At 51.0% G+C, this 12,408-nt stretch overlaps 2 protein-coding genes and 1 long non-coding RNA gene across 3 annotated transcripts; all 3 read right to left on the bottom strand.

Moving 5' to 3' along the window:
- Positions 1-473: 473 nt before the first annotated feature.
- On the bottom strand, positions 474-4,648 carry LOC118665458 (proteoglycan 3-like). Its single transcript, XM_036326908.1, has 6 exons — positions 4,497-4,648; positions 4,019-4,150; positions 3,055-3,368; positions 2,241-2,369; positions 1,347-1,443; positions 474-642 (listed from the first exon to the last, which is right to left on the bottom strand). Exons 2-6 carry the CDS (start codon positions 4,077-4,079, stop codon positions 584-586), a joined length of 660 nt encoding a protein of 219 aa, XP_036182801.1. The 5' UTR covers positions 4,080-4,150; positions 4,497-4,648; the 3' UTR covers positions 474-583.
- Positions 4,649-8,397: 3,749 nt separating this feature from the next.
- On the bottom strand, positions 8,398-10,425 carry LOC118665023. Its single transcript, XR_004970486.1, has 4 exons — positions 10,303-10,425; positions 9,611-9,712; positions 9,163-9,259; positions 8,398-8,468 (listed from the first exon to the last, which is right to left on the bottom strand). It is a non-coding gene; the product is annotated as an uncharacterized LOC118665023 (long non-coding RNA).
- Positions 10,426-11,132: 707 nt separating this feature from the next.
- On the bottom strand, positions 11,133-12,212 carry LOC118665022 (proteoglycan 3-like). Its single transcript, XM_036325847.1, has 2 exons — positions 12,090-12,212; positions 11,133-11,439 (listed from the first exon to the last, which is right to left on the bottom strand). The coding sequence occupies exons 1-2, from the start codon at positions 12,148-12,150 to the stop codon at positions 11,171-11,173; spliced, it is 330 nt and encodes a 109-aa protein (XP_036181740.1). The 5' UTR covers positions 12,151-12,212; the 3' UTR covers positions 11,133-11,170.
- Positions 12,213-12,408: the final 196 nt, after the last annotated feature.

The following is a 12,408-nucleotide window of genomic DNA, read 5'->3' as shown; positions in this document are numbered from 1 at the left end:
CTGCCTGATCCATGAATGAATGAATAAAGCCAACTTCATGTTTAAATGTACTCAGTCCTCCACTTCTTGAATCAGTGATATCACCCTCATTTGGAAAGCCGCCCCACTCCCACCCCACCCGCACTCCATGCTGAATCAAAACAATGCAGGAGGGCCGGTTCCCCACCAGCCCCCTCCCAATGAGAACTTTCCCGGGGGGGGGGGGGGGGGGGGGGGGGGGGATCCTCCAGCCTAGGCTGAGAAAGGTATTGGGAGAGCCACCCAGCCCTTGATCTGCCCCTAGATGGCGCTGCAGCCAAACCCCTCAGCGCCCCCCTCCCATTCCACCAATACCCGTGGGCCCCTGGCCATCTTTTACTTTCCTCAAAGCCCCACCCTGCAGGAGTGAGGGCTTCCAGGATTTCCAGCCCCGGGGAGTCCTCCAATGAGCAGTGAAGAAACAAGAGTCAGGAAATGCAGTGGGAAACATGGCTTTATGACCAGGAGAGGCAGGGAGTCCAGCCCACCGCCCAGGGTGGGCCAGGGGCCGCCAGCAGGGGTGTAGGGAGGGGGCTCCAGGCAGGATCTCTTCCCGGCTTCTGGCTTAGTAGGAGCAGATGAAGGGCAGACGTCTTCCACAACGTTTTCGTCGCCAATGACCCCCTAGAAATAGAAAACACGGTGGTGTCAGCTGCCAGTAGAGTGTGGCCCGTGCCCTCCTTGCCCTCCAATTGTCATGATATGTTTGCCACACACACACATCCCACCTGCTTGTGTTTGTTGAGTTTTCACCCCAGGAAGACAGGGTGCTGAGTGCTTCCTGGGGGCTCCTGGCTAATCCTCACAAGGACTCCCAGAGGGAGGTGCTGTCCTCATCCCCATTGCACAGATGAGGAACCTGAGCCTCAGCCGGGAAACCACTTGTCTGTATGGCAGTGGGCAGGTGGCAAGGCTGGGATGCGAACTGTGGCAGCCTTTCTGCAGCGTGTATGGCCTTAGCCATAGTCCTGAGTCCCTCACGTCTGGCATTCAGCCATTCCTCATTCACGCATCTCTCCCTCATCCCCTGTCCACACCTTTCATTCACCTCGGCTACTCTCAATTGTCACATCAGTAGCAGAGGAAGGAAAGCAGCCCTCAGACCCCCAGCCAAGCTTCGTCTGTGAGGATGGAGAGCCCCCATCCAGCCCTCACACAGGGCACCCCATCACTCTACATCACAACCCTCCTCACAGACAGGACGTTGGTTCTCCAGTTGTGGGGAGGCTGTGAGTTTGAGGAGGTGTTGCTCAGGCAGCTCAAAGGGACAGTGTGTAAGAGTCCACCTTGCCTTCCCTTCCCTTTGCCCTGGGGCCCAGCCTCCTCACCTCTGGTGCATAGGGCCACACAGCGGCCGCGCCCACGCTGATTAGCCCAGTATGTAAAATTCACAGCACTCCCATCAATCCAGTGTAATCTTCTGCACTAGAATGAGAGAGGGGATAGGCTGGGTCAGAGGCTGAGGTCCAGGAAGACAGGCTGATACAGAGGTTCCAGAAAATGCCCACTGAGTGTCCCTTTCTGGGCACTGCCCACCCAGCTAGGAGCTAGATATCCTGGACACCCACCCCTGAGGGTTTGCAGGCAATGACAATGGATGAGTAGTGGTCCCTCCCCGCCTCACACAGCCAGGCTTCTCAAACTTTCTGTGAATACAAGTCTCCTGCAGACCTTTGTAAAGTGGAGATGCTGATTCAAGAGTCTCAGATGAGGCCCAAGACTGTGCATCTCTAACAAGCCATCAGACAATGCTAATATTGCTTGGTCCATGGACCACACTTGAGTAGCAAATATAATAGCACTTATTCACCCACTATCCCAGAACCACTCTGAGAGAAGGACCCCATTTTAGACATGAGGAAGCCATTCCACTTGTAAATGACCAAGCTGGGGATGGAATGGATCTCTGACTCCAGTGGTGAGCTGGTAACTGTTTACCAACCAGCTCTGGGAGAAGGTGAGAAGGCAGAGTGAGGGAGGAACCCTGATTTGTAACAACAGCCATTTTCAATGGTCGAAATACACCTGCCATGGCAGATTTCATGCCACAAGCATGAAGTCACTAAACATGGAGTGGAGAAGAGATGTGCACAATCATCAGTTATCTTTAGCCAGCACCAGCCAGCTCCCCCACTGCCTCCCACAGGAAGGTCACTCGGCTGCTGGAATGAGTCCTGATGCCAGAGAGAACTTCCTGTACCTGGGAGCTGCCCCTCACTTACCCTGGCATAGACAGTGCCTCCAATCCAGACATTGCCATAGAAGTTATTGCAGGAGATCTGGATATTCCTGTTGATTTGCTTGTTGTGGATAGAGGCCAGGGTGCCACGGTAGCAATTCCTGCAGGTGTTCTGCAGAAAAAAGAGGTGGAGGAGAAAATTCCCTGGGTTTTTTTCTCCTCATGTTCCTGAGTCTCCAGGAGAGAGTTCTCCATCGCTGGTCAGGTCAGAAATCAGGGATCTACTTGCTCCTTCAATTCCATCTCTTGCCCCTTTATCTGTCAACGGGAACTTCTTGCAGGAAATAATAATAATCCTGAGAATAATCTTAGCCACCATTTACTGGCAGTTTACAATGACTCAAGGACTGATGCAAATGCTTTCCATGTATTACCTCATTTAAACCTCACCACAACATAAGAGGCTGGTACCATATATCTCCATTGTACAAGTGAAGATCCTGAAGCTCTGAGGGATGAAGGGAATTGCCCAGGTAACATGACAATCACAGGTGGAGCCAGGGTTTAACACAGGTATATCTAATACCAAAGCCTTTGTCCCAATCAGTGATTCTCAAAGTACTGTCTCCAGACCTACGATATCATCATCATCTGGCACGTGGTCCTAAATGCAAACTCTTGGGCCCCACCCCAGACTTGCTAACCCTGAAATCTATTCTTCAACAAGACGTCTAGCAGAGTCTGCTGCTCACTAGCCTTTGACAACCACTAGTGTAAATGAATAGTGAACAGGAGAGGGAACCCACTCTCTGCTCCTGCCCCTGGTCCTCCTTCCACAGTAGCCCCATGCCACTTACCCGAGCGTCTGCAAATGTTTTGCGAGTCTTCACCAACCGGTAGCGTCCATTCTTGTTCCCAGCACTGACCAGAATTGTCACTGTGTCCTCTTCCCTGGGGCACTGAAAGTTCTCATCTAGGGCACCTGGGTCCGATTCCATGGCCTTCTCGTCCTCAAAGGCATCTTGGCAGCTGGAAGCCTCCACCTGCTCTCCTTGGGACTGAATGGCCTCCTCTGTCAGGACCAACTCTCCCTCCTGCTCCCCTGAGCCTTCCAGATCCTGGCTCAGGTCTGCCTGTGACTCTTGGCTGTCCAGATAGGGGGCATCATTCCCTGGACGAAGAGGTAGCCTGCCATTAGGTAAGGAGCTCCTTCTTCCAAGACCACGGACAGCGCCGACCACCCAACTCAAGACTTCCTAGTGCCTCCTTCTGGAGCCTAGGCCAGAAGGATCTCCTCCCTGTGGGGTGAGGTGAGAACTCACACAAAGGGGTGAGCACTTGGCGCTGGCTGACAGGTGTGTATTTTAGGGGTAGGAAGAAGCTGCTCTGAAAAGGTGGGTGGGTTGTCCTAACTGGTTTGGCTCAATGGATAGAGGGTTGGCCTGTGGACTCAAGGGTCCCAGGTTCGATTCTGGTCAAGAGCATGTACCTTGGTTTCGGGCACATTCCTAGTGGGGAGTGTGCAGGAGGCAACTGCTCAGTGTTTCTCTCATCGATGTTTCTAACTCTCTATCCCTCTCCCTTCCTCTCTGTAAAAAATCAATAAAATGTATTTTTTTAAAAATGGTGGGTGGGTTTTGCTTGAGGAGGAGCCGGGACAAAATATTCAGGTCACATTTTTGAGTCCAAGAGAGATCTTACCTGAGGGGAGCTGGGCCCACGGAAGAAGGAAAAGCTGTGGCCCTGGCCCAGAGAGAGCCCAAGAGGTGCCAGAAAGAGGAGAAGGGGTCAAGCTGGATGAGAAGGGAAGGGAGGACTTACCCAGATGAAAAGCAGCAACTGTCCCCAGCAGGAGGAGCAGCAGGAGCAGGGGGAGTTTCATAGTCACTGTTCTTGTAGCAGGGACACAGCTTCACTTTATGACTTGGGGCTGTCCTGTGTGTCTGCAAGCCCCTGTCACACAACAGAGATGCAATGTTTGTTTAAGTAGATGATTAAAGGCACACTAGAGAGCTTCCTTCTCCTCCAGTGAAAAGACACTGACCTGGAGAATCAAGAAAAGTCCCTTTTACCCAAGCGCTTTATCACTGGCCCCTGGAACAGCACTTAGCCCAGACCCTGCCCCTGCAGGAGCTGGTCTGCTCAGGGTCAGGGCTCATTTCACTACACTGAGGACGGACTGGAAAGACAGTGGCCATCAGAGTCCTAAGGACAGGCCTCCTAGGTCTTTGCCATATAAGCTTCTGCTCCTGCCAACCCTTGGACCCCTCTTCCACTGGGCAGCTGGGGGAGCACTCACCTTCAAGTGTCGGAGACCTCCACTCTTGGTGTCTCTGACTGCTGGGTACCAGAGGCAGTCCTTATATTGGGCTTTTGGGGAAGTCCTTATATTGGGCTTTTGAGGCCTGGATGATTGCCCAGGCCGGGGTGCTGGGCAGGGGAGCTGATAATAAGGCATTTGCTCAATTAGCTCATCTGCTCCCTGCTGGGACTGCAGGGACCTGCCTCCTGGGGTCCACTGACACACATGGGTGTCCAAACACCCAGGTGTGCTGGAGAAGACCCCAGATGTCTACTGTCCACATATACTTACTGTTAGCACCCTAAAGTGCCCCAGTCATAACCCCGGGAACAGCCTTCTTCTGGTCACTATCCCAGCCAATGAAGTGGAGGACCACGAGGAGAGGAGAAAGGAGGTGCCCACCTCCTGAGTGCTTGTCTAGACCGGGGACTTCACATGCTTCCCATCCCAGAATCCTCACCTTGTCCTCATCCCCATGAGAATGTATGATGACTCTAACTTCACAGGTGTGAAAACTGTGATTCAGAGAGAGAAAGTCCCTTGCAGGTGTGCACAGGAAGAGGGGGATCTGGGATTCCTGGTTCTTTTGGCTCCCAAACTTTCTCTCTATCTTCTATCTATCTATCTATCTATCTATCTATCTATCTATCTATCTATCTTCCTCTCTCACTCCATTTTCCCTCCCTCCCTCTTTTTCTCCTTCTCACTGTAGTTCTCCCTCTTCCTCTTTTGTCATCTTTAATGTGTGAAAACCTTATGCTCTTTCTTCTATGCTATAGATCTAGATCAAGGTTCTCAATATTTGTACTGTTACTAGTTGGAGTAAAGTAATTCTTTCTTTTGTGTTGGCGGGGGGCTGGTGGGGACTGTAGAAGTTTAGCAGCATCCCTGGTCTCTACTCAGTAGATATCAAGAGTACCTCCCCCCATCAATCTGATTGTCCCCAAAGACTATCAAAAACATCTCCACATATTTACAAAGCTCCTCTGGGGAGCAAAGTTGCCTCCATTGACGATCACTGGTCTAGAAAATGCCATTTAGTCCAACCTCAAGGCATATCTTCAGGCAAAGAGGTGACAGCTGCAATGGAAAGCTTAGTGCAGAATCTTTCAGACACACTGGGGGCCACCCTCCCCACCCCCATCCTCATCTCCCACCAGCCCTCTGTCACCACTAGGGTCAGGACTAGGAGGTAGTGAGTGAGGCACTCCTCTCAGGTACAAAACTTAAGGAGGCACTAAAGAATTCAGTAGTCAAGATAAATGAATAGCTTTCATGCAATCTTTCTTGAAAATAGAAATAAATGCAAAAACATCTGTGATGATTAAAATATCAAAACTTTAATCAACCCAGCTCCAGCCACATTCACTGCCATCCAAAGAGAGGCCAACAAATGCCGTGCTCTGGCGTTGCTGGATATCGCTGCCGGGAGCTAGTGGCCATGGCAGGTGGGTGACTCACTCTGTGACATTCCCGCTGGGCAGTCATATTTCTTCTCAGACCCCAGCCCAGCCCTCCAGGGCTCAGGGTAACAGACACACGTAGCCCAAAGGGTGAAAAAGCCTTCACTGCCTCCGGTGTTCCAGGGAACCTACAAATGGAGAAGTATCTGAGAGGTCACTTCTGGGCCTGATTGCAGGGTAACGGTCTTGGCTCTTATCTCTCGGACCCAACTGACCAGATCCTCAGCTTAACGACATGGGGTGATGGTAGTGGGGGGCTTGGCCAATTCTGGGTTTCAAAAACTTGGTGTTGGATTTACAGCTTGAGTCCACCCTAGTGGGGGGAGGGAAGATCTAGACACCTCCCCAGCATTCTCCCTCTGGGGTCCAGACCAGGGCATCTTATCACTCCCTGGTAGGAATGCTCAGCTGCTCTCAAGAGCCAGCCTCACGATAGGCTTTACACACACTTTCCCTTAAACAGCCCTATGTTACAGATGTGGAAATGGCACATCAGAGAGCTTGAGCAAGTTGACCAAGATAACACAACAAGTTAGAAACAGGCCTAGGGAAGGTCTTCCAGCTCCTTGTCCCCCCCTCTGCCTCCTCTCACTCACCTCCCTTCTCTACAGCCTGCACCTCCCCCACTCCATCTTCTTTGCACTCACACCCCAGGCAAAGACATTCCAATGGCTTCAGTGACCACAGTAATGTCTGATTTAAAACTGGAAATAACATTTTTGAAAGCCCACCACAGACCAAACACTTTGCTACATGAAGGCTCTGGCATCCATTACCCCACTTAATCTTTACAATCATCCTACAAAATAGGTATTGCCGTCACTAGTCTACACACCTACTACAGAAGCTCAGAGAGGTTCGATGACCTGCCCAAGTTCATACAACTAGGAAGGAGTGGCACGTCTGACTCCTAGGTCCTTGCTTCTTTGATACCCCCAGACAGTCTGCATTACCCCCGACAGTCCATCCAATGCTGCCAATGCTTTCAGCATCCATGAAACTCCGACTATCTGGCTTTTGTTCGCATTTATGTTGAAGGGGTTTCAAACTCTGCCTCTTGTCTCAAGGGTCAGTCCAGTCCCACATCAGGCAGAGGGTGGGTCTTAGTGCAGTGTGATGCAAATGAATGGTAAGTCCCAGAGTCTCAGTTTTCTCACCTGGGAGCTGAGGCTATGACAGAACCTGCCTCTATTGAGATCAGCTCCAATAACACTCTAAGACAGGGTTTGAACCTGGGGCTGTCAAGTAGCCAGCACTGTATCTGGGACCTGTGTCCTCAGATAAGCTCTGTCTGGATTGCACTCCTGTTCTGTGCTGGCGCATTGGCCAGAACTCCAGGGGTTTCACTGCAAAGACAGAGCTTAGCTTCACAGGGCTTAGCTAGTAGCTTGTAGGGATGGGGAAGCCCATACTTTGGGATGTAAGGCCAGTCCTCTTATTTCATTACTTTTGCTTTTTTTATTTTTAATCCTCACCTGAGTATAATTTTCCAACTTGTTTTAAAGAGTTGAAGGGAGATGGAAAGAAAGAGAGAAATATTGATGTGAGAGAAACACATCGATTGGTTGCCTCCTGCACGTGTTCTGGGCACTGGGGCTCAGGAGGAGCCTGCAACCTATGTACTTGCCCTTGACCAGAATGGAACCCAGGACACTTCAGTCCTCAGGCCAGCACTCTATCCACTGAGCCAAACCAGCTAGGGCTGGTAATCCTCTTGATAGACCCCTTCCAAAAAACGGTGACCATCCTTGAAGCAATGCATTCTTTGCTGGAACCTTTCTTCTGCTCCCTTCTTTCTGCCTATAAACACCTTCCATTATTACAGCTTTTCATAGCTTCTCTCTGTTTGCTGAATGGAATGCTGTGTGATTCATGGATCAATGAATAAAGCCAATTTAATCTTATAATGTACTCAGTTAAATTTTTAACAGTCCTCCATTTCTTGAATCAGTAATATCACCCTCATTTAGAAAGCCACCCCACCCCTCACCCTATAACGAATCCAAACAAAGCAGGAGGGCCAGTTCCCACCCCCTATCCCCCACCCAATGAGAACTTCTCACAGAGGGTGGTTGTGTGGAATCCCCCAGCCTGACTGAGAAGGGTCTTGGGGGATCCACCCAGCCCTGGCTCAGCTCCTAGATGGCGCTGAAGCAAAACCCCTCAATGCCCCACCCCCATTCCAACCCTCCCTTGGGACACTGGCATCGTTTACTTTCCTCAAAGGCCCTGCCCTGACACCCACAGGAGTGAGGGCTTTCAGAATTTCCAGCCCCGGGGAGTCCTCCAATTACCAATGAAGAAACAAGAGTCAGGAAATGCAGTGGGAAGCATGGCTTTATGACCAGGAGAGGCAGGGAGTCCAGCCCAGTGTCCAGGGAGGGCCAGGGGCTGCCAGGAGGGGTATAGGGAGGGTCTCCAGACAGGATCTTTTCCTTGCCACTGGCTTAGGAGGAGCAGACGAAGGGCAGAAGTCTTTCACAACATGATTGTCGCCAATAACCACCTGGCAATAGAGAACACAGTGATGCAAACAGTTGGCAGAGTGTGGCCCGTGCCCCCCTTGCCTTCCAATCGCCATGATATGTTTGCCACACAACCCCAGCTGCTTGTGTTTGTTGAGTTTTCACCCCAGGAAGACAGGGTGCTGAGTGCTTCCCTGGGGGCTCCTGGCTAATCCTCACAATGACTCCCAGAGGGAGGTGCTGTCCTCATCCCCATTGCACAGATGAGGAACCTGAGCCTCAGCGGGGAAACCACTTGTCTGTATGGCAGTGGGCAGGTGGCAGGTCTGGGATGAGAACTGTGGCAGCCTTTCTGCAGCGTGTATGGCCTTAGCCATAGTCCTCAGTCTCTCACGTCTGGCATTCAGCCATTCCTCATTCATACATCTCTCCCTCGTTCCTCGTCCACACCTTTCATTCACCACTCTCAATTGTCACATCAGTAGTAGAGGAAGGAAAGCAGACCCCAAACCCCCTGCTGAACTTCATCTGTGAGGCTGGAGAGCCCCCATCCAGCCCTCACATAGGGCACCCCCTCACCCTACATCACAACCCTCCTCACAGGCAGGACGTTGGTTCTCCAGTTGTGGGGAGGCTGTGAGTTTGAGGAGGTGTGCTCAGGCAGCTCAAAGGGACAGTATCTAAGAGTTCACGTTGCCATCCCTTCCCTTTGCCCTGGGGCCCAGTCCCCCTCACCTCTGGTGGATAGGGTCACACAGTGGCCGTGCCCATGACGAGGAGCCCAGTGGCTATAATTGACAATGCTCCCATCAATCCAGTGTAACGGGAGACACTGGAAAAAGAGAGGGGATAGGCTGGGTCAGAGGCTGAGGTCCAGGAAGACAGGCAGATCCAGAGGTTCCAGAAATTTCCCACTGAGTGTCCCTTTCTAGGGCACTTCCCACCCAGCTAGGAGCCAGATATCCTGGACACCCACCCCTGAGGGTTTGCAGGCAATGACAATGGAAGAGCAGTGGTCCCTCCCCGCATCACACAGCCAGGCTTCTCAAACTTCCTGTGAATACAAGTCTCTTGTGGATCTTTTTAAAATGGAGATGCTGCCCTAGCCGGTTTGGCTAAGTGGACAGAGCGTCAGCCTGCAGACTGAAGGGTAACAGGTTCAATTCCAGTCCCGGGCATGTACCTTGGTTGCGTTTACATCCCCAGTAGAAGGTGGGCAAGAGGCAGGTGATCGATGTTTCTCTCTCATTGATGTCTCTGGCTATCTATGGCTCTCCTTTCCTGCCTGTAAAAAATCAAGAAAATATATTTTTTAAAAAAATAAAAATAAATAAAACAAAGTTGCTGATTCAAGATCTCAGATGAGGCCCAAGACTGTGCATTCCTAACAAGCGATCAGGCAATGCAGTACTGCTTGGTCCATGGACCACACTTGAGTAGCAAATATAATAGCACTTATTCACCCACTATCCCAGAACCACTCTGAGAGGAGGACCCCATTTTAGGCATGAGGAAGCCATTCAGGTTGTCAGTGACCAAGCTGGGGAAGGAAAGGATCTCTGACTCCAGTGCTGAGCTGGTATCTGTTTATTAGCCAGCTCAGGGGGAAGATGAGAAAGCAGAGCGAGGGAGGAACCCTGATTTGTAACAACAGCCATTTTCCATGGTCGAAATACACCTGCCATGGCAGATCTCATGCTACAAACATGAAGTCACTGAACATGGAGTTGGGAAGAGATGTGCACAATCACCAGTTCTCTCTAGCCAGCACCAGCCAGCTCCCCCACTGCCTCCAACAGGAAAGTCACTCGGCTGCTGGAATGAGTCCTGATGCCAGAGAGAACTTCCTGTACCTGGGAGCTGCCCCTCACTTACCCTGGCATAGACAGTGCCTCCAATCCAGACATTGCCATGGAAGTTATTGCAGGAGATCTGGATATTCCTGTTGATTTGCTTGTTGTGGATAGAGGCCAGGGTGCCACGGTAGCAATTCCTGCAGGTGTTCTGCAGAAAAAAGAGGTGGTGAAGAAAAAAGAGTTGTTCCCTGGGTTTTTCCCCCCTCATATTACTGAGTCTCCAGGAGAGAGTTCTCCATCCTTGGTCAGGTCAGAAATCAGAGATCTACTTGCTCCTTCAATTCCATCTCTTGCCCCTTTATCTGTCAACGGGAACTTCTTGCAGGAAATAATAATAATCCTGAGAATAATCTCAGCCACCATTTACTGGCAGTTTACAATGACTCAAGGACTGATGCAAATGCTTTCCATGTATTACCTCATTTAATCCTCACCACAACATAAGAGGTTGGTACTATATATCTCCATTGTACAAGTGAAGATCCTGAAGCTCTGAAGGGTGAAGTGACTTGCCCAGGTAACATGACAATCACAGGTGGAGCCAGGGTTTAACACAGGTATATCTAATACCAAAGCCTTTTGTCCCAATCAGTGATTCTCAACATACTGTCTCCAGACCTACGATATCATCATCATCTGGCACGTGGTCCTAAATGCAAACTCTTGGGCCCCACCCCAGACTTGCTAACCCTGAAATCTATTCTTCAACAAGACGTCTAGCAGAGTCTGCTGCTCTCTAGCCTTTGACAACCACTAGTGTAAATGAATAGTGAACAGGAGAGGGAACCCACTCTCTGCTCCTGCCCCTGGTCCTCCTTCCACAGTAGCCCCATGCCACTTACCCGAGCATCTGCAAATGTTTTGCGAGTCTTCACCAACCGGTAGCGTCAATTCTTGTTCCCAGCACTGACCAGAATTGTCACTGTGTCCTCTTCCCTGGGGCACTGAAAGTTCTCATCTAGGGCACCTGGGTCCGATTCCATGGCCTTCTCGTCCTCAAAGGCATCTTGGCAGCTGGAAGCCTCCACCTGCTCTCCTTGGGACTGAATGGCCTCTTCAGTCAGGACCAACTCTCCCTCCTGCTCCCCTGAGCCTTCCAGATCCTGGCTCAGGTCTGCCTGTGGCTCTTGGCTGTCCAGATAGGGGGCATCATTCCCTGGAGGAAGAGGTATCCTGCCATCAGGTCAGGAGCTCCTTCTTCCAGGACCACGGACAGCGCTGACCTCCCCACTCAAGACTTCCTGGTGCGTCCTTCAGGAGCCTAGGCCAGAAGGATCTCCTCCCTGTGGGGTGAGGTGAGAACTCACACAAAGGGGTGAGCACATGGTGCTGGCTGACAGGTGTGTATTTTAGGGGTAAGAAGAAGCTGCTCTGAAAAGGTGGGTGGGTTGCCCTAACTGGTTTGGCTCAGTGGATAGAGGGTTGGCCTGTGGACTCAAGGGTCCCAGGTTTAATTCTGGTCAAGGGCATGTACCTTGGTTTCGGACATACCATGTGGGGAGTGTGCAGGAGTCAACTGCTCAGTGTTTCTCTCTCATCAATGTTTCTAACTCTCTATCCCTCTCCCTTCCTCTTTGTAAAAAATCAATAAAATGTATTTTTAAAAAAATGGTGGGTGGGTTTTGCTTGAGTCGGAGCCCTGACAAAATATTCAGGTCACATTTTTGAGTCCTAGAGAGATCTTACCTGAGGGGAGCTGGGCCCACGGAAGAAGGAAAAGCTGTGGCCCTGGCCCAGAGAGAGCCCAAGAGGTGCCAGAAAGAGGAGAAGGGGTCAAGCTGGATGAGAAGGGAAGGGAGGACTTACCCAGATGAAAAGCAGCAACTGTCCCCAGCAGGAGGAGCAGCAGGAGCAGGGGGAGTTTCATAGTCACTGTTCTTGTAGCAGGAACATAGCTTCACTTTACGCTTTGAGGCTGTCCTGTGTGTCTGCAAGCCCCTGTCACACAACAGAGATGCAATGTTTGTTTAAGTAGATGATTAAAGGCACACTAGAGAGCTTCCTTCTCCTCCAGTGAAAAGACACTGACCTGGAGAATCAAGAAAAGTCCCTTTTACCCAAGCGCTTTATCACTGGCCCCTGGAACAGCACTTAGCCCAGACCCTGCCCCTGCAGGAGCTGGTCT

Source organism: Myotis myotis, unplaced genomic scaffold (assembly GCF_014108235.1).
Source record: "Myotis myotis isolate mMyoMyo1 unplaced genomic scaffold, mMyoMyo1.p scaffold_m19_p_10, whole genome shotgun sequence".
Taxonomy (NCBI): Eukaryota; Metazoa; Chordata; class Mammalia; order Chiroptera; family Vespertilionidae; genus Myotis; species Myotis myotis.
Note: the sequence above shows the minus strand (reverse complement) of the source record. Positions and strands in the feature narration are given on the sequence as shown.